The sequence below is a fragment of the Phyllostomus discolor genome, chromosome 12, assembly GCF_004126475.2.
Source record: "Phyllostomus discolor isolate MPI-MPIP mPhyDis1 chromosome 12, mPhyDis1.pri.v3, whole genome shotgun sequence".
NCBI lineage: Eukaryota > Metazoa > Chordata > Mammalia > Chiroptera > Phyllostomidae > Phyllostomus > Phyllostomus discolor.
In genome coordinates this window covers 23,646,198-23,673,623 of record NC_040914.2, presented here as the reverse complement: position 1 = coordinate 23,673,623, position 27,426 = coordinate 23,646,198, and the positions used below count along the sequence as shown (strand labels likewise).

At 39.5% G+C, this 27,426-nt stretch overlaps 1 protein-coding gene across 1 annotated transcript in view; it reads left to right on the top strand.

The window, feature by feature from the left end:
- The window catches only part of LOC114511114 (zinc finger protein 420-like), a 132,680-nt gene that overhangs the window by 1,678 nt on the left and 103,576 nt on the right, over positions 1 to 27,426 (top strand). The window contains 4 exon segments of the mRNA XM_036012894.1: positions 1,304 to 1,403; positions 1,834 to 2,049; positions 4,437 to 4,563; positions 4,922 to 5,017. Coding sequence (XP_035868787.1) covers positions 1,909 to 2,049; positions 4,437 to 4,563; positions 4,922 to 5,017 — 364 coding nt within the window. The 5' untranslated portion in view covers positions 1,304 to 1,403; positions 1,834 to 1,908.

Sequence of the window (27,426 nt, the reverse complement as noted above, 5' to 3'; positions counted from 1 at the left end):
TCTGCTTTTCTGTAGTCACTAATTTGAAATAAGCATTGGTGATATCTCTGAACCAGCACTTAACATTGTTTTCTAAGTATGAAGTAGTCTCATCTTTTTAAAAATGTTGACTATAGAAGTCATTACATTTAAAAAGTTCCAGATAATTTTCCTTTTCAATATATTGCATCTAGTTTAAATTCTGAACCCTACATCCTTTCTAGTGTTTATTTTGAAAGTTGCAGCATCCATTGATACTTAGTAATTAATATCTGGCTCTTACAGTGTGCACTTGATAAGGATGTCAGTGATCTTAAGATTCAGAATCTAGTTTCATGAGTTTGTCTAATGTTCAGCAGCTATTTTCTTGCATTGACGTGATTTGTTGGATTAGTGACTATGAACCAAAAAGGAGCTCTTCCACTGTAGTTCCTATTGTCCATACTCTGAAAATATTGAAGGATGGACTGGATTACCTGAAATGTGGTTCCCACAGAGCATATCTATTCATTGTGTAATTTGATAAACGTACCTTCAATGCTAACCTTTTTTTTTTAAGTTTTCAACATCAAAACTTGCATTTATTATTTTGTGTTTTGAAAATAATTCTTTGTAGCCCTGGCTGGCGTAGCTCAGTGGATTGAGCGCGGGCTGGGAACCAAAGTGTCCCAGGTTCGATTCCCAGCCAGGGTACATTCCTGGGTCGCAGGCCATAACCCCCAGCAACTGCACATTGATGTGTCTCTGTGTCTGTCTGTCTGTCTGTCTCTCTCTCCCCTCCACTCTCTAAAAATAAATAAGTAAAATCTTAAAAAAAAAGAAAATAATTCTTTGTAATTTCTTGGAAAAAAAGAAAAAAAATTCCCTAGGGAGTCTGTCATTTTAGGAGTTTTTGCCTGAAGTCCTCACAGTACTCAGGAGTCGAAGGTGTGCGGAGTGTGATATGTTTGGCCCAGTGATACAGATAAGAGCTTTTAGGGAGCAACACATGCACCAGGAGGGAACTAGAAAAAGATGCCATTTCAAAGGCTGCATTGCTGACTTGCAGAATTATAACATAGAGTTGAACCCTCATTCCCTAGGGGTCTGCATGCTTATTAGAGCTAAACTGTTTTCCTTCAGACTCCTATTAAATCACCTGAGGTGATTTGAGAAATGACATCAACTGTGTCATCCTGCTCGAAGTTGGACAACTGCTCTGGGTGGGGCATCATTGCTTAATGAGGTGGTCCAGGTGATGCTAAGGTGAGCCCAGGGATTAGCAGGAATGCTTTGGATGCATTGATTAAAATTTCTCACCCAAGGATATGTTTATTGATTTTAGAGAGAGGGGGAGAATGAGAAAGAAACATTGATGTGAAAGAGAAACTTCAGTAGGCTGACTCCTGCATCCACCTCGACTGGGGATCTTACCCACAACCTAGGTAAGTACCCTGATCAGGAATCAAACCTGCAACACTTTGATGTAAGGGACGATGCTGTAGCCACCTAAGCCACCCAGTAAGGGCATACATTTTTTTTTAAGAAAAATTATATTTATTGATAGAAAGTCACATAGGTTGAAGTGGACTCAGGAAATAAGAGACATAGTCAAAAGAAGGGCCCTTGGAACTTGGCAGAAAGAAAAGGCAAAGGTTATCTGCAGGGTAAAAGGGAAGGAGAATGAGAAGGAAAAGGCATGCCAGCACACCTTTGTAAGAGTGAGCAGGCTTTGATTAGGAAGGTTACAAGGTGCTCTCCTAGGTTTGGAGCTCAGGAGGGCAGTGCACGTTCTCATTGCTGTGTTTGTGGAAATCAGTGGGAAGAGAGAACATATAAAAAAAAAGAAAACCTCACAGTGTGATGTCCATGTAGGAGCTCATTGTTCCCGACTCTCCTGGGACAAAGGACAAGAGAGTGACCTTTTCAGTATTTCCTCATCCTTCTGCCATGAGTGTGCTGGACGTGGATGAAGGGGCTGTACAGATGCTTTTGAAGGTACATCCTCAAAATGCATATATGGCCCCACAGCATATCATCACCAGAGAAAAGAACCCCAAGCAGGACAAGGACACCATGGCTGCTGCTCAGGTAAATGATGTGTCCTGATTGGAGGCTGATTACTTTTCTTTCTGACATCAGTGGATTTAGAAACTGCAACCTGTATTTCTCTGCTTCTGAGTTTTTTGGCTAGGGAGGTTGTTTTTATCTACTTATTTTTTTCCTTTCTTCTTATGATTGTCAAGGTTAGCAGTTTCTACACTTCTCTCCTTTGTCCCAGAGCCTTTTCTGCATTTTCTTTATCCAGGCTCTCCAATGACATGAAGAATTCCTGCCCTGAATTAATGATTCAACTACTGAACATATCCCCTCTGTGACAGATCAACCTGAGAAGTCACCTGTGTCCATAATCCCAGTTGGGATGGGCTCGGAGGCTTGAGTTTTAGTGAAGAAGGGACAGGTAGACTTTAGGTTCATGTGCCTAGAGCATCATCAGCTATGTAGACCAGAAGTAAGAAAATACCCATTTTACTTGCCAGGCTAATTCAGAAAGTTCTGACAAAGAATAAATAGAAGAGACTTGCTCACTAGATTTGTACAAAAATCTTACTATTTAAGTGTACTACAATATTTGTGTTTGATACATGGGAGAGGTACATGTCCATTTGCATTTGCAAAAAATAATGTTTATTTGTGATCATTTTCATGTAATGATTTCTTTATTTCTGTATTTTTGCCAGTAATGTCACAGCAGTGAGTACATGTACCTCAGTCACCTGGTATCTGTTGTTCCAGTCCACCTGATATTCCTGTGGCTAGGGTCTTTTTACTATACAGTTAATAGTTTCTTTTTATAATTAACAAGGTCAAGCAGGGAATTATTGAGAGATGTAAAAAAAAACATTACATTCATTTCATTTGGAAACTCCCCTCTTCTTAGTTCTGTTTGCTTTGGAAATGAAGCCTTACTTTTTGTCTTAGACGATCATTAGCTTGACATGGAGCACTTGATTAATCAGGCTTTGTTTTGTGTAGATTTTGTTATATTCCACAGTCATGTCATAGACATACTCGACATTAACACTTTTTGTATTTTAAAAAAATTTGTGAGTCATATTAATGTATGTTCAATTCAGTTAAATTTCTAAGATATAGCTCTTTACTAATGGTATACAAACATTTTTTAAAATTAAAGATTAATAAACAATAACTAACTTCTTTTTTATTATATATTCTTCTCATTATTATGTTTATAAAAGACAAAGGGTATCATCCACACATAGACTTATGAGATTTATAGAATCGTAATATAATCTTACCCTCATTGACAAGAAAATTCTGTTTTCTATCACTTTTCAATTGTACTTAGTTTCCATATACATATATATATATATGTCTGTGTGCATAAATGCTACTTTATTTGACCTACTTTGTCTTCTAACTTTCTTAAGTAGTTGTTGTTAGTTACAGAAATTGCAATGTACTCCCACAATGAACGTCTCTGTGTACATATTTGAGTATTTGGGGGATCTTTTGGGGGGAGGGAATTGTAGATCAAGTTTGAAGTCAATTTCAAGGTCTACCTTTTGCTGTATGTTTTAGAAAATATTCTCATAGCCCTGGATGGTGTGGCTCTGTGGATTGAGCACCAGCCTGTGAACCAAAGGGTTTGATTCCTGGTCAGGGCACATGCCTGGGTTGCAGACCATGTCCCCAGTAGGGGATGAGCGAGAGGCAACCACAGATTGATTTTTCTCTCCCTCTCTTTCTCCCTCTCTTCCTCTCTCTCTAAAAGTAAATAAATAAATTTTTTTTTAAAAAAGAAAAAGAAAATATTCTCATAACATAGGAAGAATAACCTTGCTCTAAGATTACTTATGCTAAGTTTTCAAATAAAATTGTGGCCACTAATGTTTCTTATTTCTTAAGAACTGTAAATTGTATAAAACTCCTTAAGGTCAATGTCATATATGAGTTATATTCTGTTTTCCTTTTTGTGTGGCATGTGGATCAGAGTCATTCGTGTCATTAGTAAAAAGGGAGCTTGTTAAAGATGTGGAAATACAGGTCCCAGCCCAAACCTCCTGAATCCAAATCTGCATTCTTACAAAACTGTCGTACTTTGTTGTCTGAATTAAACATGAAGAAGTACTTATACTTCCAACTCACCATGTCTTTTCCAGCTGAGAAATACACACAATTGATTATGAGTGATTCAATTACAACATATGCATGTGTCGATGCTTTCATTTTAAAGTTTATTTTCCTGAAAAGTAAAGTCTCTACAGTGGATTTGTGTATCTATGCTATCTCATTTCTCAGTATTTGAAAATAACATTAGAGAATATTATGGGTCAACATGATCTTACTATATAAATCAGGATACCTCTCTAGGTCGGAACCACTTTGCTAATTCTATTTTTATGTTGGACTCTTCTTGTGTCTCCTTGGTAAATGTGTCTTTTTTTTTTTTTCAGGGATTGTTGACCTTCAAGGACGTGTCAATAGATTTTTCTCAGGAGGAGTGGGAATGCCTGGGCCCAGCTCAGCGCAAATTGTACATGGATGTGATACTGGAGAACTATAGGAACTTAGTCTCTCTGGGTGAGGATGACTTCCTTTCAGAGCTCTTGCTCTAGCTGCATGGTTTTTATTTTTCTTTGTTAGTTTAATACTTTTTGTGGCTCATGCTTTGCACAGTTTAGAATCTTGCTCTCAAGAGAGAAATTGGAGGTTGTCTGCTTTTGTAAGAAAAGACTTCTTGAACTGTAAGAATTAGGAACTCAGTGTCTGAAATTTTACATGTTGTCCAGAATAATTAGCATGCTATCAGAAAACAGTATTTTGGAAAGTCACTTTCTAGAATATTCTAACTTTCTAGCAGTCTTCTTACCTGCTCACAAAGTAGATTGGAAATGGGAACATCTCTATCAGAACTAATGTTTCTTTCTTTTATAAACAGGTCTTGTTGACTCTAAGCCATACCTGGTCACCTTTTTGGAGCAAATGAAGGAGTGCTGGGATATGCAGAGAAAAAAGTTAATTTCTGCTCACCCAGGTACGTGGAAATGGGGAAGCTGACAACAAAGGTGAGAGGCAAAAAGGTCACAGAGGAAGGCAGACTTTAAGGTGTGATTCAGGATGCTGTGCTTCAGTGGAAAGGATTTTGAAAAGCCCAGGTTCATTTCTATTGCTGTCATAGAGGGACAGCTGGTCTCCAACAGTGTCCCATGCTCCTACATCCTCCTCATGCCTCTGTTTCTACTCCAGTGACCTCTTTCATCCAATAGCAGTTGGGGCCAAAGTCCTCTCCTTGGACTGTGAGGGCCACCATCATCTGGCTCCTCTTCATTTGCTTTGGGTACCTGGAAAATCTGTGCACTTTGCTGACAAATTGTGTGTTAAGCCTGTTTTTTTAAAATTTTGTTCTTGTCTCATGAAAGGTGTTTATAGAGGAAGGGGTTAAGATCCTAGAATTTGTTGCAGAAATCCCAGTAACCCTAGAGTCAGATGTCACGTATTCTGGTATATAATTTCTAATTCTATGGAGTCTTCAAACAAGATCTACGAAGTTCGGAGTCAGTGATTAGTCAGTGATTTTTATCACAGCATAATGCCCCCCCCCAGACCATGAAAATGTCATTTTGGGTTTCATTTCAGAACTTTTTTTGCTTTGTATGAACTAAATAAGATTATTTCTAGTCTGTTTTTTTTTTTAATTCCTTCATATTAGTTTACTGTATCTATTCATCTCATCGAGTTCTTCAATAAGTTACTGTTATAGGTGACCTGCCAACCAGGTAAAAAAGTATTTATTTTGGGAGGGTTGGGTGGAGGGGCTGGAACGGGAGTAGGGGGGAGAAAACTGTACTTGAACAATGATTGAAATAAAAAAAAAATTCTTACTAAGAAAAAAAAAATAAATAAAACCTGGGAAAGATGACCATGACTCCCCAGGTTCCAGAATTAGGAGAAACAATTGTACCCTAGCACAATAGTAATCCATAGCCAAGACAAGATCATGTGACCCTATACTTTCCACATGGACCCACACCAAGATATTTTCATCAGGGGCCTCCCAGGGCCCAATCCACAGAACAAAGGCAGCTCAGGTGTGGTATCAGCTCTTTAGCCAAGTCACTCAACATGGCTTGAGCACATATCCCCAGGCACAAGCTTTTCAATGGAAATTATTTTAGAACCTTTTAAGTGGGTGCTGATTTTCTATCGCCCGTAGACCTACTGAACCCCTGAACTGTCAATGAAGCAAAGTTCATGCAATCCTACTTGTCCATCAGGCCTCAAAGAGAGCACTACTACCTGGGGAGATGCTTCAATATGAACAGCAAAAACATCTCCAACCATTAAAGAAAAAAATAAGAGTGCCTTTCCTCACTCTGATTTGCAGTGATTTGCAGAATTGGTGTGCAATAGAAAAGATTGCACCCAGGTGAACCTAGTTATGAGGGGATTCCATTTACCTCTCATATCCTAGTAACTGGGCCTGCAAGGTCCAACAGCTATTCTGAGAGGACATTGACCGCAGAGACAGATGCCACCCAGGAGTCACCCAGCTGGTAAGTTCTATCCCTTGAGGGTCCAGTGGCCCCACATGGAAAGCTGGAGAGATGGTCCTCTTGGAAGTGGCCAAGCTGACAGTGAGTGGTGCAGTTAGTGTGGAAGGACAAGCCTGTCTGCTTTCCAAGTCTTTGTTATTAAACAGCTTCTACAAAGTGCTGCGGCTACAGCAAGCACACCAACACAAAGGCAGCAGCCTTTCAGAAAGTGGACACCAGGCTTGCCGAAAAAAAAAAAAAAAAGTATTTATTTTTATCTGATTTCTTTATCACTATGACTTTATCATTCTCTCTTGTTCTGTCCACAGCTACCTAGGACTGTGTCCCATGCATTTTCACTTTCTAATTAGACCTTTGTCACATTTGCTTTTAGATTCAGAAGTGTTGATAGAATATGTTCGAATGTGTTCCTTTGGTAAGAAGTGAGTTACAGAATTATTTGGCAGTTCATATTAAAAAGAATGTTCAACGCCCTGACTGGTGTGGCTCAGTGGATTGAGTGCTGGCCTTTGAACCAAAGGGTCGCAGGTTCAATTCCTAGTCAGGACACATGCCTGGGTTGCAGGCCAGGTCCCTAGTTGGGGGTATGTGAGAAGCAGCCACATATTGATATTCTCTTCTTGTTGTCCCATCCTTCTCTTCTCTAAAAATAAATAAATAAAATCTTTAAAAAAAAAGAATGTTCAGTGGGCCATGGTGCTCAAAGAGTCTGCTCCGTTAGTGTGTCATTGTACAAGTGATAGGGCTATAATCTGACATGGTCTTAACCTGTCTACTGGGTGCACTGGCTCTGGGTCCTCCCTGGAGGTGCCACGTTAGCCACAACCTATGAATTGCCCGGGTGCCTTGACATAGTTACAGAGTGATATGCAGATGGATCCTACTTGTGCTGGTTTTGGAGGTACCCAGGGACATCATATTGTAACCCAAGGCCAGCTGTGGCTAGTGTCAGACATGTGGCCACTGGATGAGATGTAAGGGACATGCAGAGGCCAAATACAGTTTGTTTCTAAGATTAAGGATTGTCTGAAGTGTGAGACGAGAGGCCACTTGTACAGAACAGCCACTGGACATGGCATGGGTGGGCTCTCAAGTTAAGTGGGGCAACATCTCAGGAAATCTTTAGGAAAGAGCTACAGTGTAAGCCAGGTAGATGGTAACTCAGATATGGCACCTGCCTGCTAGGTTTGTATTGGGGAGGGCTCTGCCAGCAATTCCATGTAGGAGAAAGCTCCCCTCCAGCTTTTTCTCTGATGCCAGCCAATTCAGTTTTGGCTTGCAAGCCCATACTACCTTTCAAGCTGCTGTCCCAAGGCTTGAGGTCACAGTAAGCCAATCCCAGTAAGTCTTTGCTAGCCCTTTAAGAGAAAGACTGGGACTTGAGCATACCTCAGTCTCACTCAGCCACAATTCCCACTGGTAGTCTAGCATGTTTCTTTTTCTATGATAGGTTCCTCAAATTTAGCTGATAGACATTTTGGTTTTTGTTTATATATTAGGAAAGTGTGTGATAGTTTTCAACTCAATACACGGAAGACATTGTGGGACTTAATTGAAATATGAACCAGCTACATGTCAATTGCTACTAAACTTATGTGCACATTTGTCTGGTTTTTACCCTGCTTTGTTTATGACTTACCTTGTTTCTTTCTGTGCTTGGTTAATAGTCAAAGGTTGTTTTGCCCAGTGTAGTTATGGAAATAGCTTTAATTTTATATCTACGTATTCATGGATGAATTTATATTCTGTTCATGTGAGATAAACGTACAGGGAATAAGAAGCATAAGTGGTAGATACAAAATAGGGGGAAATTAAGAATAGTACAGGAAATGGAGAAGCCAAAGGACATGTACAACCCATGGATATGAACTAAGGAGGAGGGAAATAAAGAGGAGGGAAAACATGGGACAACTGATAGCATAATCAATAAAATATATTTGAAAAAAGTTTTCTAAATTGAATGTAAGTTTTGAAAAGTTTCATAACTATCTCTTAGGTATTATTTTTATTTTAAATTTTAATAAACCATGTGAATAAAATCTACCATCTTATCCATCTGTAATTGTATAGTACAGTTGTATTAAGTGTACTCTCTTTGTTGTTTTATCTGATGTCTAGAAACTTCCATCCTGCAGAAATGTCTCCATATCATTAAACACGTACTTCCTCATTTACCTTAAAACCAAGGTCCAGAAAACTACCTTTTTATTCCTATGATATTGACTTTATTAGATCACTCAACTAAGTGGAATCCTATAGTGTCTGTTCATGACTTGTGTGCTTCACTTAAAAAGTGTCCTCAACGTTTGTTGTTGTGCACTCAGATTTTTTTCTATTTTCTGGCAGAAGATTATCCCATTATATGCATGTACTACATTTTTAAATCTAGTTATTTATTCATAGATACAGGGATTGTTTACCCCTATACAGGCTTTTGTGAGTAATGCTACAATTGACACAGGTATGCACATGTCTCTTGCAGATTCTCCTTTGAATTCTTTTTTTATAAATACCCAGAAATAAAAAGTGGAATTAAAAAACAATTCTATTTTTAATTTTCTTGAGAAACCCCCTCATTATCCAGTTCGCACCAATTTATCTGTCATTCAACTATGTATAGTTTCCAGTTTCTCCACACTTTTGGAAACACTTGATATTGTTTGTTTCATTGATACTGGTCATCATAATTATTGTGAAGTGATACATTTGCGTGTATGATTTTAATAGAGGATGCAAACATTTGTTTCTTGGATGTGCATAAAGAACCATAAGAAAGACTCTTAGATCTGAATACTGACATTTTAAAGGAGATGTTCTATTAATGACTTTCAAAGAGCAGTTTTAGGTCACAGCAAAGTGTGTACAAGTTAGTAAGAATTCTCACGTGCATAATCTCCTCCCATGCTCAGTACCCCCACCAGAGTGGTACATCTGTGATGTGTATGAACCTACATTGGCACATCATTCTTACCCAAAGTTTTAGTTGATGTCAGGTTCACTGCTGGGTTGTATGTTCTTTGGGTTTTGAAAATTTATGATGACACATACTCATGATTACAGTGTCATACCAACTAATTGCTCAGCCCTAATACTCTTTGTGCTCTGCCTATTTTTCCCTATGTCTCTGAAATTTCTGCACCTTTTATCTTTTTACTGTTTCTCTCACTTTGTTTTTTCTAGAAGGTCATGTTGTTGTTATCCTATATAGCCTTTTCAAATTGCATTCTTGTTTTTATTGTTTCATCTATTCATGTTTTTTTAGCAAAAGAGGGGTAGATAGAAATATTGATTTGTTGTTCTGCTTATTTATACATTTATTAGTTGAATCTTGTATGTGCCCTGATTGGAGATTGAACCTGCAACCTTAGCATATTGGAATGATGCTCTAAGCAACTGAGCACCTGGTCAGGCAGATTAAATTACTTCCCTTAATCTTATGTATCTAGATTTCCTTCATATCTTTTCATGACTTGATGTGTTATTTCTTTATAGCACTTAATAATAGTTTACTGTATGTAGTTTAGTTTATTCATTTATTCACCTGTTGAATAAATGAATATCTTCTAATTTTCATCACTTCTAATTTTTAATGTTATGAATGAAGCTTTGATAAATAGTCCTTTGTAGGCTTTTGTGTAGACAAAAGTTTTTCGCTCTTTGGTTAAATACTAGGGAGCACAATTACTGGATCATATAATAAGTATATGCTTAGTTTTAGAATAAATATGCTATTTTTGCCAAAAATGTCATTGTTATTTTGATAGTGAACTCTTTGAATGTTTCAATCACCTGGGGTACTAGTGAGGTCTTATACTACCAGCAATCCAGTTTAGGATCATAAATACATTTTTCAAAAATTTCTTAGTTTTTACTTCTGTCATGAAAAATCTGCATAATGTCCACTGATTAAGTCAGTGAAGAATCTTCTTTTTGCTAGCACCAAGATTGTCCTTTGCAGTCCACCTGACTTTCTTCATTGTTTTCTTGGGTTCCTAGCTCTGTTATCTTGATGACGTTGTCTTCTCGTGTAGGCCATATCTTGCAAGTCTGTGTTTGGGTAATTTTTTTATGTGTGTAATCCATAAAATCATAAATCATGACAAAGACTGTTGTTTTGCCAGCACCAAAATGGGTTCTGCATCCTAGCACAAAGTTACCATTTGGTGCGGTCTTATACATTTTGGCCAGTTCTTCTTGCATTTCTTTCTTGCAAGCTGTTGCCTCCCCAGAGTGAAGAACATTAATGACCATCTGCTTTGGTGAAGTAGTCTATTGGTCATGAACTTCCTGGTCCGGATAGTTACTGTGTAGTTCATGATGGCAGCTGATCTTCAAGCACCCGGGAGGAAAACTGATTTTTTTTCATTAATTGACTTTTTTCTTTTAAGTACAACTTTTTTGATGTGACTTTACCTCATGTACCTTTCTTTGTCTTGCTTTTAACATTTAACTTTCTTTTGGAGTACTCAAAAATGTAATTTGATCAATACTTGCTGGTAAGTTCAATGTACACTCACCACACTGTCAAAATGGTGAAACTTTATTTTGTATTTTTCAGCTTTGTCATCTGAAAACAACCAGGCCTTGTTGAGAAACTCAGGGATGGAAGATTTATTCTCTAAAATAATGCTGGTAAGATATAGAAGGTGTGGTTTGATAATGTAACTTGGGACAATTATTTATTTTTAAAAAATCCTTGTTACCTAATGAGGTTAAAAATAGTACACATTTGCTGCAGGGTTGGGGGGACAGAGCAGAGGGGGACTAGAGGGGGGAAATTGGGAAAACTATAATAGCATAATCAATAAAAAATATTTTAAAAAATAGAATACATTTGGGGAACCCACCCCCTGTTTAAGTCAGTTATAGTTTCAGTAAAATGTATTAATAAATGCAAAGACTGGAAACATTCTAAGGGTATATATTCTAAAGGCAATCTGGAAAATCTAGGAACTCACATAATCCATTGTGTGAGCAATGATTTGAATTGTTTAAAATGTAGAGTAAGATTAAACTTTCAGTCAATAATTTAAAATTTAGTGTTTTATAATGCACATATCAAATAAAAATAATGTACTTTATTGAAAAATAAGGTTTTTGTCCCAGCTGGTATAACTCAGTGGATTGAACGCTGGCCTGAGAAGCAAAAGGTCACAGGTTGGACTCCCAGTTGGGGCGCATGCCTGGGTTGCTGACTGGATTCCCCAGTGAGGGGCACACAAGAGGCAACCACATATTGATGTTTCTCTCCCTCTCTCCCTTCCTTCCTGTCTGTCTAAAAATAAATTAAATCTAAAAAAAGAAAAATAAGGTTTTTATTTCAATATGCATAATTTTTTGTTAACTTGGGAGCAATTTTTTAAAAAAAGATATTACTGATTTATAGAGAGAGGGTCAGGGAGGGTGAGAGAGAGGGACAGAAACATCGATGTGAGAGAGAAACATCCATCAGGTGTCTCTCGCATGAGCCCCAACCAGGGACCTGGCTTGCAACTCAAGCATGTACATTAACCAGGAATCGAGCCAGCGACATTTGTCTGTGGGATGAAGCCCAACCCACTGAGCAACACCAGTTAGGGCAGCAATGATTTTTTATACCACCAACATGGTTTAATAGGTATAGTCATTTGGGAATAAGTATACATGTTTGCAGAACTTAGAGCTTTCACTTAAGGTCTTTTTATCTTCAATGATTACCAGGGTACATATAACGAAGACAGAAGTTATCAGTGTGATGAACATTGGAAAAATTTTGACCACAAGTCAAATCTTAATACACATCAGAATACTGAGCTTCCAGAGACCCAAAACCAAGGTGAAAAAGTCTTTGTCCAGATGTCAAATCGCAATACACATCAGGTTATTCCTATTGTGGAGAAGACAGACAAACAAAGTAAATGTGTCCAATCTTTTAAGCAATCTTCAAATCAAGATAAAAAAGGAAATATTCATACAAGGGAGGATGGTTACAAATGTGTACCGTGTGATAAAGTCTTCAGTCAGATATTCAGTGGAAGTAGACTTAAGGTAATCCGTACAGGAGAAAAACGTTATAAATGTAAAATATGTGGTAAAACATTTAATTGCCCCTCAGCTCTTAGTGCACATCAGATAATTCATATCGGAGAGAAGTTCTATGAATGTAAAACATGTGGCAAATCTTTTAAATGGAATTCATGTCTTATTGAACATGAAAGAAGAATTCATACTGGTGAGAAACCTTACAAATGCAGAGAATGTGGTGAAGACTTTAGCCAGTCCTCATTCCTTACTAAACATCAGAAGATTCATACTGGAGGGAAGCCTTATCAATGTAGAGAATGTGGTAAAGCTTTTAGCCAGTCCTCTTACCTTACCAAACACCAGAAGATTCATATTGGAGGGAAGCCTTATCAATGTAGAGAATGTGGCAAAGCCTATAGGCAGTTCTCACACCTTACTTATCATCAGATGATTCATACTGGAGAGAAGTCATATAAATGTAGAGAATGTGGTAAAGCCTTTAGCAAGTCCTCAAAGCTTACTTATCATCAGAGAATTCATACTAGTGAGAAGCCTTATAAATGTAGAGATTGTGGTAAAGTCTTCAGTCATTCCTCAGACCTTACTAAACATCAGAAAATTCATACTGGAGAGAAGCCTTACCAATGTAGAGAATGTGGCAAAGCCTTTAGGCAGTCCATTCACCTTACGGAACATCAGAAAATTCATACTGGAGAGAAGCCTTATCAATGTACAGAATGTGGTAAAGCCTTTAGCCGGTCTTCATACCTTACTCAACATCAGAAAATTCATACTGGAGAGAAGCCTTATCAATGTAGAGAATGTGGTAAAGCTTTTAGCCAGTCCTCATACCTTACTAAACACCAGAAAATTCATACTGGGGAGAAGCCTTATAAATGTACAGAATGTGGCAAAGCCTTTAGGCAGTTCTCACACCTTACTTATCATCAGATAATCCACACTGGAGAGAAGTCTTATAAATGTAAAGAATGTGGTAAAGCCTTTATCCGGTATTCATACCTTACCGAACATCAGAAGATTCATAGTGGAGAAAAGCCTTACAAATGTAGAGAATGTGGTAAAGCCTTTAGCAAGTCCTCAAAGCTTAATCGACATCAGAAAATTCATATTGGATAGAAGTCTTATGAATATAGAGAATATTGCAAAGCTGTTGGTCTTAAGCTGTTACCAATCATAGAAATTATCCTGTGTAAAGTGTTCTATATGTAGAGTATATGTTAAATCCTTTAGCTAGTGCTCAAACCTTACTAAAAATCAGAAAATTCACACCAGAGAGAAACATTAATGTGTAGAAAATGTGGCAAAACCTTTTACTGGTGTTCAAATGTTGTTGGATATCGGAAAGTCCATACTGGACAGAAATTTTATAGATGTAACAAGTGTGGTACAATTTTTACAAATGTAGAGAATATGACAGAGCCTTTAACACTTTTCAAAGCTTCTCATCAGATCATTCTTTGTGGAGACAAACCTTACAGATGTAAAAAGTGTGGCAAAGCATTTTTTATTTTCAGCTGTACCTTACTAAACATGAAATAAAACATTGGTGAGCCCTGGCTGGTGTGGCTTAGTGGATTGACCACTGGCCTGCAAACCAGAGGGTTACCAGTTCCATTCTTACTCAGGGCACATGCCTGGGTTGTGGGCCAGATCAGGATCCCAGTAATGGGTGCATGAGAGGCAACCACACATGGATGTTTCTCTCCCTCTCTTTCCCTTCCCCTCTCTCTAAAAATAAATAAATAATATTTTTAAAAAACATTGTTGAGAGAAACCTTACAAATGTGGAAAATGTGGGAAAACTTTATTTCTATTGGTGTTTTACACAACATGAGACACATTATAATGGAGAGAAAACTTACAAATGTAAAGCATGTGTCAAAGCCTTTAATAAGCATTCATGTCTTACTCTACATGAAAGAAGATTTCACACTCAGGAGAAATCTTACAAATAGAATGTAGTATATCCTTTTATGATTAATGAACACTTAGAATCACAAAATTTATACTAGAAAAGAAGCCTTATAAATGTAGAGAATGTGGCAATGTTTTTGTCCAGTCCTCATCCCTGACTGATCATCAGAGAATTCATACTGGAGGAAAGCTTTATATATGTGGGAAATATATATATATATGAAAGTCTTTAATTGCTCTTTAAAACTTACTCGAAACGTCATTCATACTGGAGTGAAACCTTATAAATGTAGCATAGGTGCAAAATCTTTTAATCATTAGTAGTATCTGACCTAACACCAGAGAATTCTTATGGAGACAAATCATACAAATGTAGGTAATGTGGGAAAGCTTTAAACCTGTGTTCAAAACATACACAATATTGGAGAATTCATGCTGGAGAAAAACAATAAAAATGAAAAATTTAAGAATACCTTTCACCGTTGCTCAAGCCTCATTCAACATCAGAGAATTTACTTTGAAGAGAAGCCTTAAATATGTACTGGGCATGGACAGGCTCTTGAGTATTTCCTGAAACTCAGGGTTCACCAAAGATTTCATACTTCCTGTGGATAGGGCAACATTTTTATGTCATTTGCCCATTTTTATTAAGGTATTATTTTTTTGCCTACTTGATTTAAAATTTATTGTATTTTTTATTATCATTTAGCCCCATTATACTTCCCCCCCACCACAGTCACCACACTGTTGTCCATGTGCATGAGTCCTTTTTCCTTTTTGCTTGATCCCTCCATCCACTAACTGCCCCACATAGCAGTCATCCTGCATTAAGGTTTATTCTTTACTAGACAGCAGAATGTACATCCTGAAGACATATCTCAAAAATTAACAAGTAGCAAAGTGTTTACTCAAAGGTCAGTGGTTGGGAAACATGGGAGCAATACCATTCCAAATGCAATGAGTTTGGTAAAGAAGTTGCTTTTGAGTTCAGTGTTATACAACACTGGAAAAGCCATAGTGAAGAGAAATTATGTAAATATCTGTAGCATAGCCTTTTTCCACCCCTCACAATTCCCTAGATCTCAGAATGTACATCTTTGAGAGAAACCATGTGTAAATCATGTCCATGTTAATGCTATGACCTGAACATCAAAACTGGATATCACATCAGAGGGCAGTTTAACAAATGTGAATGTCGTTAGGCTTTTCATTAAATGTCTATGCCAGGGGTGTCAAACTCATTTTCACCAGGGCCCACATCAGCCTTGCAGTTGCCTTCAAAAGGCCAAATGTAATGTCAACTCCTTAACAGTTAAGGAGTAGTCACATTTATACAGTCCTAAAATTATTTCCACCCTTTGAAGGCAGCCACAAGGCTGATGTGGCCCCCGGTGAAAATGAGTTTGACTCTCCTGGTCTATGCCTTTTGAGTAGTGATGAAATTTATGCAGAAGTGAACTATGCTAACATATGGAAGATGGAACTATGTCTAAGGGACTGTATGCCTTCTGGATGTTCCAAAATTTTCATAATGAGAATGCTTACAAATGTAATGAATGTAGTCAATTTTCTAACCCATTCTGTTGAAAGACCACATATTTAAGAATCCATACTAGGTATAATTAAGGTTTTAGTTTTCTGAGTTTAACCCAGGAGGACCTTACATACTGCAAAAAAATTACTAGTCAAACTGTTAAAATTCAGCTAATGTGTATCACAGGGACAAGAATGTGTACACACAGCACATTATCTTTAGTGTTTAGCTATCTGATTTTTAAAAAGTATTAATATTTATTAATTTTACCTAAAAGATCGATATCTGTTTATGTCAAGAAATATTTAAAGGCCTTTTGTGATGGTGTCTGGGAAGCAATCAATATGATAAAAGGGCTTAACTTCATTAGGTATGGTTCATTGGTATCTATTGCTCCTGGAAAGCAAGGATGCTCAATATGAAATTCCTGACTGTATACATTAGCATCAGGGAAGGCAGGGAATTATATAAAACTGTAAGTTTCCATATTTACTAGGTTCAGGGTGCCCATCTCTAGAAAGAGCATGTTAAGTTTACAGAAAAAAATGCCCTACCAACAGACCATGAAAAGCAGTACTGGGCTTTTCATGGGAAGAGAGTGATAAGTTTATTAAAAGATTATGGGGTAGATACAATGCAGAAGAAATGGTGATTTTCTTCTGTGAATGACAATAATGGGTTTATTAAAGATTGTTGAAAAATTGGTCTTAAACTTGGAAATTGTAAAGAGAAGCCATTTTTGGAAAGTTTGAATAGAAAGAACTGGAGCCCTGGCTAGTGTGACTCAGTGGAATGAGTGCCATCCTGTAAACTGAAAGGTCACCAGTTCAATTCCCATTCATGGCACATGCTTAGGTTAGGGACCAGGTCCCCAGGTGGCAGTGTATGAAAAACAGCTGAATCCCTGGCTGGCATAGCTCAGTGGATTGAGCTTGGGCTGTGAACCAAAGTGTCGCAGGTTCGATTCCCAGTCAGGCCACATACCTGGGTTGTAGGCCACGGCCCCCAGCAACCGCACATTGATGTTTCTCTCTCTCTTTCTCCTTCCCTTCCCTCTCTAAAAATAAATGGATAAAATTTTAAAAAAAGAAAAAAAACAGCTGAGAGATAACTGATGAATGTTTCACTCACACACTGATGTTTATCTTCTCTCTCCCTCCCTTCCCCCTCTCTCTATATATAAAGAAAGAAAATGTAAAAAAGATTTAGTTAAAAAAAAACTGGAATAGTATTTGCATGTGTATGGTTTGCATCAAAGTTATGGCATTGCCTTTTAACGGTTATTTTTTAAATGATTTTATTTATTTTTATTTACCTAAGAAGCACTAGGACCCTGGAATAAAACTAAGATGACAGACACATGGTGTCAAAAATGGTGGGTATAGGTAATAAAAAATGGCATTCTTTTGTTCCACATAAAGTACTACTTTAAAAAAAATACACTGTTGTATTGTTTACAGTTCTACAAACTTCTACCATAAATCACTGTGACCTGATAAACTTACAATAATTTTGAAACTAAATATTTAGCAGAAGTAGCTGGGGAAAGCTGCTTATTTCACTAGGAAGGCATAATTTCTAGTACTCTATTACATCTGACTAGGTGAAGTCAGAAACAAGTAAATAAAAGGACAGGATAACTATTCTCAGAACTGGAGTCAAAAAAAGGATGATTCCTCACTCCAGCCCCCAGAAATAGGTCCCTAAAGTACATTCTGCCCAGCAAAGCTGCCCATTTGGTGTGGACCAGAGACCTCAGAGTACGTCCTTTCTTTTTCTTTTCTAAATGGGAAGTTTTATTGAGGTGGTATTGTGTTCCACCATAGTATGGTACATGAGGAAGACCCTATATGTGGCTTTGAATCAGAGGAGTCTCATTAAATGCTTATATACATTTGTGATTGAAGCCTAGGACTTTTAAAAATTTCTTTTGGGGTGAGAAGTAAATGTTTTTCCCCTTGACTGAAGCATGTGCTGCTCAGAGGGATGCAGGGATGGCTTGAGAAAACTGGCCTCTGCCTTTGATGTTGGTTGAAGACGCTTCACCTTTACTGGATATGTGACAAGGTTACATTTCTCTAAAACAGAGAAAAAGAAGGTTCTCAATGCCAGATATGGCATTGTCTAAGGCCCGGCTCAGTACTTCATCCTATCTCTTGTTGGAAGAGTGTTTGGAATGAATTGTTCCTTGGAGTCCTACACTGGGGAAGCTGTCATCCATACACTGGGCACACAGCGTGGGAAGAAAACCCATGTAAAGATGTTCAGGTTTTGGATTTTCAATATTTTGAAAAAGTCCTTTTTCATTAATTATGTAGATTAGGCAGCTGATACTTTACCTGTGATTCTAATGTCATTATTTTATTTATTTAATTTTAGGGAGAGGGGAAAGGAAGGAGAAAGACAGGGAGAGAGAAACAGTGATGTGTGAGAGATATATTGGGTCAGTTGCCTCTCACACACACCTAGCTGGGGACCTGGCTTGCAACCCAGGCATGTGCCCTGACTGGGAATTGAACCAGTGACCTTTAAGTTCACAGGACAGCATTCAATCCACTGAACTACATCAGCCAGGTCATTTTGCCTGTGTTCCTAATATTAACCTTCCTAAAGTAGAGTATGGAGTAAATTAAATATAATTGTATTGAAAAAAGAGTAAATGTTTTATGTGAACAAAAGCAGGACAAATATCTGAGGGAAGTTCCACTTTCATATATTTAATACTGTTTATTGGGTGACCAATGATTTCCATTGTCTACTTTTCAAAGATCCCACATCGATTCCCAATATTTTTTTCCTGTTTTCACTTTTATTAGTATTTATTTTATGCTGAATTTACTCCCAGGCCATTAAGTTTTTGTTTCTTTTGTTTCTTCTGGGATATCTTTTTCTTCTCTGCAATTACCTCTTCTGGTTTAGTAATAATTTGCCCTTTTTTAGGAAGGATCATCTCTGTGGCAGGGAGAGATGTGTGGGTTAATATGTCCATAGGCTTTGTAAATTCTATGCTGTATTTTAGGAGCTTAGTTATCTTGGATGTGTCCAACACCAGAGACTCCACATGTAAACCCTTGCTTTCAGCATCACTCTCTGCATTTTTAATCATGTGTAGCAAAAATTCAGTGCTTTTGGGGCTACCAGTCCTGAGTCAAGCCCCACTGTTTGATTTGGGCACACCTACCAAGTTCACCATTGTAACGACTAAAAGTAAATGTCACACACTGCTTCTGCAAAATAACATCCTTCAGATTCTTGGTGGGTTTTTGAATATGCATACCCTTGATGGCCTGGGAAGTTTCAGGAGTGTTCTTAAAGTGCAAACGAAGATTTGAACCTCTTGATTTACATGACTTTGTAGGGTTCTCTGGGTCAAATGAACAGTGACCATTTTTAGAGGTCACCTCTGGCTGATTTCCAGAAGAGCCCCAACATTGTATTTTTAAGAAACATGTTCAAGAAACAAAAGCATGGAATGAATGATTTGACAAAAGAATTGGATTTAGCTTTCAGTCACATCAGGGTCAACCATAGAGATTAAAACTAGTATGCATATCATAAGTATAATCTAATTTAAAAATCTATCAGAACGGTTTGTTTTCACTGCTTGACAGAATCTTTAATATTTTTAAAATATTTTATTTATTCAGGGGGCTTCCAGCCAAGATGGAGGCGTAGGTAGACACACTGTACCTCCTCACACAACCAAAAGGACAGCCAACAATTTAAAAACAAGATAACAACCAGAACTAACAGAAAATCGAACTGTAAGGAAGTCCAACAACCAAGGAGTCAAAGAAGACACACTCATCCAGGCCGGTAGGAGGGGCAGAGATGGGCAACCAGGAAGAGAGGACTCGCAGCAAGGCATCGGCTGGCAGACCCAGCAGGGCAGTGGCTGGTGGAGTGGGCAGTCCCACATTCACATGCAGATAAACCAGGAAAAACAACTGGGGAGTGGGATGGTCTGTGCAACCCAGGGCCTCAGCATGGGGAAATAAAGCCCCAAACCAACAATTGAAAACACCTGTGGGAGTTGAGGAGGCAGCAGGAGAAAATCCTAGTCTCACAGAAAAGTTCGTTGGAGAGACCCAAGGCTCCTAGAATGTACACAAACCCATCCACATGGGAATCAGCACCAGAAGGGCCTAATTTGCTGGTGGGAAGCAGGGGAAGTGACAAATCTGGCAGAGAGCAGAGCAAGCACCATTGTTCCCTCTCAGACCCCTTCCCCACATACAGTGTCACAACCCAGTGATGTGGGTTACTCCTCCTGAGTGAACACCTTAGGCACCACCCCTCACTACATAACAGGCATGTCAAGACAAAAAAAAAATGGCCCAAACGAAAGAACAGATCCAAGCTCCACAAAAAATACAACTAAGTGACAAAGAGATAGCTGACATATCAGATGCACAGTTCAAAACACTGGTAATCAGGATGCTCACAGAATTGGTTGAATTTGGTTACAAATTAGATGAAAAAATGAAGGCAATGCTAAGTGAAATAAAGGAAAATGTACAGAGAACCAATAGTGATGGGAAGAAAACTGGGACTCAGTGGTGTGGACCAGAAGGAAGAAAGAAACATCCAACCAGAAAAGAACGAAGAAACAAGAATTCAAAACAATGAGGAGAGGCTTAGGAACCTCCAGGACATCTTTAAATGTTCCAACATCTGAATTATAGGGGTACCAGAAGGAGAAGAGGAAGAGAAACAAGTGGAAAAGTTATTTGAACAAATAATAAAGGAGAACTTCCCCATTCTGGCAAAGGAAATAGACTTCCAGGAAGACCAGGAGGGCCAGAGAGTCCCAAGGAAGTTGGACCCAAGGAGGAACACACCAAGGCACATCATAATTACGTTGCCCAAGATTACAATTAAGGAGAGAATGCTAGAAACAGCAAGAGAAAAGGAGACAGTTACTTACAAAAGAGTTCCCATGAGACTGTTGGCTGATTTCTCAAAAGAGACCTTACAGGCAAGAAGGGGATGGAAAGAAGTATTCCAAGTCATGAAAGGCAAGGACCTATACCCAAGATTGTTCTGTTTAGCAAAGCTTTCATTTAGAATGGAAGGGCAGATAAAGTGCTTCCCAGATAAGGTCATGTTAAGGGAGTTCATCATCACCAAGCCCTTATTATATGAAATGTTAAAGGGACTTATCTAAGAAAAAGAATATAAAAAATGAACAGTAAAATAACAGCAAACTCACAATTATTAACAACCACACCTAAAACAAAAACAAAAGCCAACTAAGCGAACAACTAGAACAGGAACAGAACCACAGAAATGGAGATCACATGGAGGGTTATCAACAGGAGTGGGATGGGGAGAGAGGGGGAAAGGTACAGAGAATAAGTAGCATAGATGGTAGGTAGAAAATAGACAGGGAGAGGGTAAGAATAGTATAGGAAATATAGAAGCCAAAGAACTTACATGTATGACCCATGGACATGAAATAAAGGGGGTAAACGCAGGTAGGAGGGAGTGTGCAGGGTGGAGGGGAGTGAAGAGAGGATATGGGACAACTGTAATAGCATAATCAATAAAATATATTTTAAAAGATTTTATTTATTCATTTGTAGAGAGAGGGGAAGGGAGGCAGAGAAACATCAATCAATTGTCTCTCAAACACCCCCAACCAGGAACCTCATCCACAACCCAGGGATGTGTCCTGACTGGGAATCGAACTGACAGACCTTCAATTCACAGGCAGGCAGCCAGGGCCAGAATCTTTACTAGTTTCAAAACTAACCTTTGCAGCCCTGACTGGTGTGGCTCAGTGGATTGAGTGCCAGCCTGTGAACAGTGATGTCACTGGTTGGATTCCCAGTGAGGATACATGCCTGAGTTGTGGGCCCAGTTCGGGGTATGCAAGAGGCAACCAATTGATGTCTCTCTCTCACATCGATGTTTCTCTCCCTCTCTTTCTCCCTCCCTTCCCCTCTCTCTAAAAAGAAATAAAGTCTTTAAAAAAACACACAACTAACCTTTTCAGTAAAGATGGGGATGTTTTGATCCCTTCTTCATTAATGAAAAATATATATATATATAGTTATACATCTTACAGAAAAACTGCAAATATAATGAATTTGGAAGGAGTGTAGTCAGGATGAATCTTCACTAAGCATCAGAAATTTATACTAGGGGAGAACTTAAGATATAATGAATTGGGCAGTTATTGTATTCAGATCTCAAAACATAACTAAAACATCTAAGTGCAATTTTCAAAATATAATGTGTGTGCCAAAGATGTTTTACAAAATTCAATCCTTGGGTGAGGAGGGGAGGGTTCATCATCAGAATAATTTTAAAGGAAATCGTAGACATTTTAGGGTAATGACTTGAAGTCTTACAAAAAGTTTAGGTAAGAAAAACGCAATGGACAAGGGAAGGCTATAACCAATGAGATGGAGGGTTTAGTGGTGTCCCCACCACATCCCTGTTCTTTTCTCCCTGCGAACCCCTATTCTTCCCTGTACAAATCCCACCCGTTGCTGGAGGACACCCTCCAGCTTCACAATGCTGTCTGTGGCGACACAACGCATGCGCAGTGTCTCCCTGACCCGAAAGCCCCTGACCAGTAGCGAAGTCCAGGCAGTCCGAGATTTCGGGTTTTTGGTTTAGCCTGACCTTCTCAGTCGACATCCCTACACGCGGGAAGCCTGAGGGTCGCTGCACGTGTAGACCTGCGCCTGCTACAGCGGTGAGTTCGAGGCACAGGTGAGACCCCGTCCCCCCCAAAAATGACTGCGTCGCTGTCTCGTGGAGGATCCGCTTTCGTTTCGGAGAAAACTGAAACGTCCCGCCAGTGGTCTCCGCTTTCGGCCCGTTGGACTCCGCTTGCGGCTTGTTTAATCTGCTAAAATCCTTTCCGGGCAGTTCTCCTACCGCAGGAATCTTCAAGTCTCGGAAGACACGTTCTGGAGGTGGGGTCGAACCCTTTGCACCTCTCTCAACTCTTGGCCCCTCGCCGTCCCTGGAGCACGGATTGTACGCCTGCCTGGGGATCTGGGCAGACGTTGGGGCAGAAAAGGACGAGACACTCAAATGGATGGAGTGGTTCGGAGGAGAAAGTTGGGGGAGCGACAGCAGAAACAGAGGGGGGGTTTGAGGGTGAGGGAGCAGAGAGAGAAGCAGCACTGAGAGCCAGCTAACGAAGGAGTGGGTGACAGGGAAGACTAATGGGCAGCACAGGGGACACAGGCATGGGGAGGGGAGGGGGAGAAAAAGACGCATGCTCATTTATTCTAAGTGGTTTACAGCCTTGTTTCTATTAGATCATGGGAAGGGTTTGAGAAATGACATCAGCTGTGTCCTACCCGACAGAGTTGGGCAAATGCTCTGGATGGGGCATCACTGTTTAATGAGGGGCACCAGGTGATGCTCAGGTGAGCCCAGGAATTAGCAGGAGGGCTCCTGGATGTCTTTGTGAGAGTGGAGAGCAGGTTTTGTTCACGGAGGTAACAGCATGTTCTGTTGGGTTTGGGAGTTCAGGAGACATGTTCTCATTGCTGTGGGAATCCATGCACGTCTGAGAGGTGAGAGCACACGGAAAGAGGAAAGATAAAACTCACAGTGTGGTCTCCATGCAGGAGGTCATTGCTCCTGACTCTCTCCTGTGACAAAGAAGAGGAAAGGGTGTACTTCTTAGTGTTTCAAGGTCCTTATGCCTGTGAGGGTGGTGGGAGCAGTTAAAGGGCTTCTGTTGATGCCTGTGAAGGCACATCCTCAACATGCGGACATGATTCCTCCATGTAATGTTGCCTGAGGAAGCAACCCAGAGCACAAGCAGGACCAGGACAACATGGCTGCTTTTTAGGTAAACATTGTATTCCCAGTCCCAGGCTGTGTCTGCTTTTTCTTTTAACATCCCTGGGTTTAGAACCTGCAACCTTTCTCTGCTTCTGTTGAGGTTGTTTTCAGTTGATTATTGTTTTCCATGCTTCTTATGATTGTCAAGGTCAGCTCTTAAGAATACTTGTCTCCTTTGCCCCAGAGCCTTGTCTACATTCTCTCAATCCAGGCCCCGAGAGCGGAAAGAATTCCCATCTGGAACTAATGGCCTTCAACGACTGAATACACCCCCTCTGTGACAGATCAACTTGGGAAGGCACCCATGTCCAGCATCCCTGTTGGGATGGGCTCAGAGGCTTGGGAATTGGTGAAGGAGGGAAGTGTAAGTTTTAAATTCTTGTGGCTGCAGCATCAGCTCTGTAGACCAGGGTAAGAAAATGCATGCTTTACTGGTCAGGATAGCTCAGGAAGATCTGACAAAGAAGAGACTTGCTTAGTGCATTGGTCAGAAAGACTTGCTATTTAAAGGTGCTATTAGAATTCCTAAACATGAGAAGTATGTGTGGATTTACGCTTGCACTCAAAGGTAGCTCTTTAGACTACATCTTTCCTGTGCCTCAGAGCTTCTCTCTGTCCTATCCATCCTGACTTCCTATGTGGTGTGAACAATTTTCACCATGTCTAATGACTTGCAACTATTGAAAGTGTTACCTTTGTGACAGATGAACCTAAGACTGTGTTGATATCTGAGATGCCAATTTGGGGTGGGGTTTGATACTGGCATATCTGTAAATAGAACATTTCATGTTTGGGCCCATCTGGATGCTCAATCTGCTGCACTGTAGACCAGGATTAAGAAAAAGCATGAATAAAGCCTGGCTGGCATAGCTCAGTGGATTGAGCGCGGGCTGCGAACCAAAGTGTTGCAGGTTCGATTCCCAGTCAGGACACATGCCTGGGTTGCAGGCCACGGTCCCCAGCAACCGCACATTGATGTTTCTCTCTCTCTCTCCTTCCCCCTCCCTTCCCTCTCTAAAAATAAAATAAAATCTTAAAAAGAAAAGAAAAGAAAAAGCATGAATAAACAAGATGAATTGTGGCCCCCTCAAACTTCAGTGTTCTAAAAAAAAAAAAAGCCTTGCTGCCTAGAATGCTAAAAACATACTTAGTATTTAAAATAAGCTAAAGCTGCCTTCGCTGGTAGCTCAGTTGGTTAGAGCATTGTCCCCATACACCAAGGCTGTGGATTTGATCCTTGGGAAACATGCAAGAGTTAACTAATGAATGCAAAACTAAGTAAACAACAAATTTTTCTCTCACCCCCCCCACCAAAGTGAAATTTAAAAATTTCAAATAAACTACAGATTACAAAACATGTGGGCTCATTGCACTGTAAATTTGTGTAAAATTCTTGTTTTCTCTTGATTAGATAATAGCATGAGTTAGTCCCCCATGTTAACACACAGGATAGATGATGTAGTCATCAATGTGTGCTTCAGGCAACTGATACCAATTTCTCCCATTACATTTGCTGAAGGCTGGGCAGGTCCAGTAGAATAGTGCAAGCTAACAGGTACAGGAGAGAGTCAGCCATGTACCTGGAGCATGAGCAGGAATTAGCCACCGGACTCACTGGGGCAAAGTGCTTGTGTCAACATAGAAAGAGTCACAAGTCTAAAAAATACACAGCTGGGACCTAGACAACACCAGAGATCCTTGAATGCCAAGGTGAGGAGGTTGGGTTTGCCGTGAAGGTAATGGGGAGCCAACAAAAATTGTAGAGTAATGTAGTGCAGAAAAATGATAGGTTTGTCACATCCATTCATATCTGGAGAGAGAGTCTTGAGCATAGCCACCAGCCAGAGGCCTAAGCCCCTGGGTCTTGACTCTGGCTACCCCTGTGTGAGATCTAAGGCCCTGCCAGCATGGTTTCAGATGAGTCTTGGACCAGAAAGGTCAGAGGGATGTATGGATTTAGGGATCAGGGAACCCAGAAGAAAGACTGGGCAAAGTAGAAAATTAAAGGCCAAGAATTGTAGGGGAAAGCAAACCCCTTGTTGTAACACCCATTGCATGTACTCATTTTCTCAAGAAACTTTCACTCAGTGCCTGCTGGACACGAGCTCTGCACCAGGCACAAGGCCAGTGCTCTAACATGAGGTCTGGTGTCCCAGAACACATTGTAGGGCTGCCTAACTGCTAGGAGGGTAGGTAGGGTTTCCCTGAGGAGGAGCATGTAGGCTGGGTCTGAGAGATGAACAGGAGTCAGGAGGTGAAGAGACCAGAGAATAGGTTCCACGGTATGCAGGAGGATGTACAAAGGTCTGGATTCAGAGAGGTGGGTACCATGCAGGATGAGAAACAAGCCCTCCAAGGATGTAGCAAGATAGGCTGGGAAGAGAAATGGGAACTAAGGGGCAAGGAAGGGTTTTTAACAGAAGTGATGTGGTTAGACTTGCTCGTTGTAAAACAAATGTAATGAGTACTTTTTTATTGCCTATATTCTAAGCATTTTATGGTTTTACATCTTACATTGCCTTTAATTCATTTTGAGTTTATTCTTGTATATGGTGTGATAAGGTGGTTTAGTTTTATTTTCTTGCATGTATCTGTCCATTTTCCCAACAATATTTATTGAAGAGACTTTCTGTACCCCATTAGATGTTCTTGCTGCCTTTGTCATAAATTAATTGACCATATACATGTGGGTTTATTCCTGGGCTCTCTATTCTGTTCCATTAATTTTTTTTGTGAGTACCATGCCGCTTTAATTACTATAGCCTTGTAATGTAGTTTAATATTAGATAGTAGAATACATCTGATTCTGTTCTTCTTTCTCAAGATTGCTATGGCTCTTTGGGGTCTTTTGTGGTTCCATATACATTTTTGGGTTATTCCAGTTCTGTGAAAAATGCCATTTTACTTTGATAGGAAATGCATTGACTCTATAGATTGATTTGGGTAGTGTGGACATTTTAGTGGTGTTAATTCTCCCATCAACAAACAGGGCATATGCTTCTGTTTGTATCTTCTTCCATTTTCTTTCTTCAGTTTATTTTCTGAGTCCAGGACTTTTACCTCCTTGGTTAAATTTATTACTAGCTATATTTTATGCAATTGTACATGCCATTGTTTTCTTAGTTCCCTTGATAGTTCATTAGTGGTGTATAAAAATACAACTGGTTGTAAATATTTATTTTTGTATCCTACTACTTTGCTGAATTCATTTATGAGTTCTAGTAGTTTTTTTGATGGACTCTTTAGAGTTCTCTATGTACAGCATCATGTCATCTGCAAATAGTGAGTTTTACTTCTTTCCAATTTGGACACCTTTTATTTCTTCAGAATGCCTTCAGTGCTGTGTTTCTAGGAAATGGCAAAACTGTGTCTTCCTCTGCATAGGGACCCAGTGCCAGGGTTCATCATTGGGGGTTGGAATTCAGCACCACCACGCCCCTTCCTTGTGTTCCTTGGTGCTGCACCCAGGCTGCCAAAACCTCCCAGTGGCCTTGGGTTTGCAGCCCAGGCTACAGAACTAAACAGACTGGTCAGTGGAATCTCAGCTGCCACTTGGTAGCTGTGTGGCCTTAAACAAGGTACTTGGAACCTCAGATTGACTAA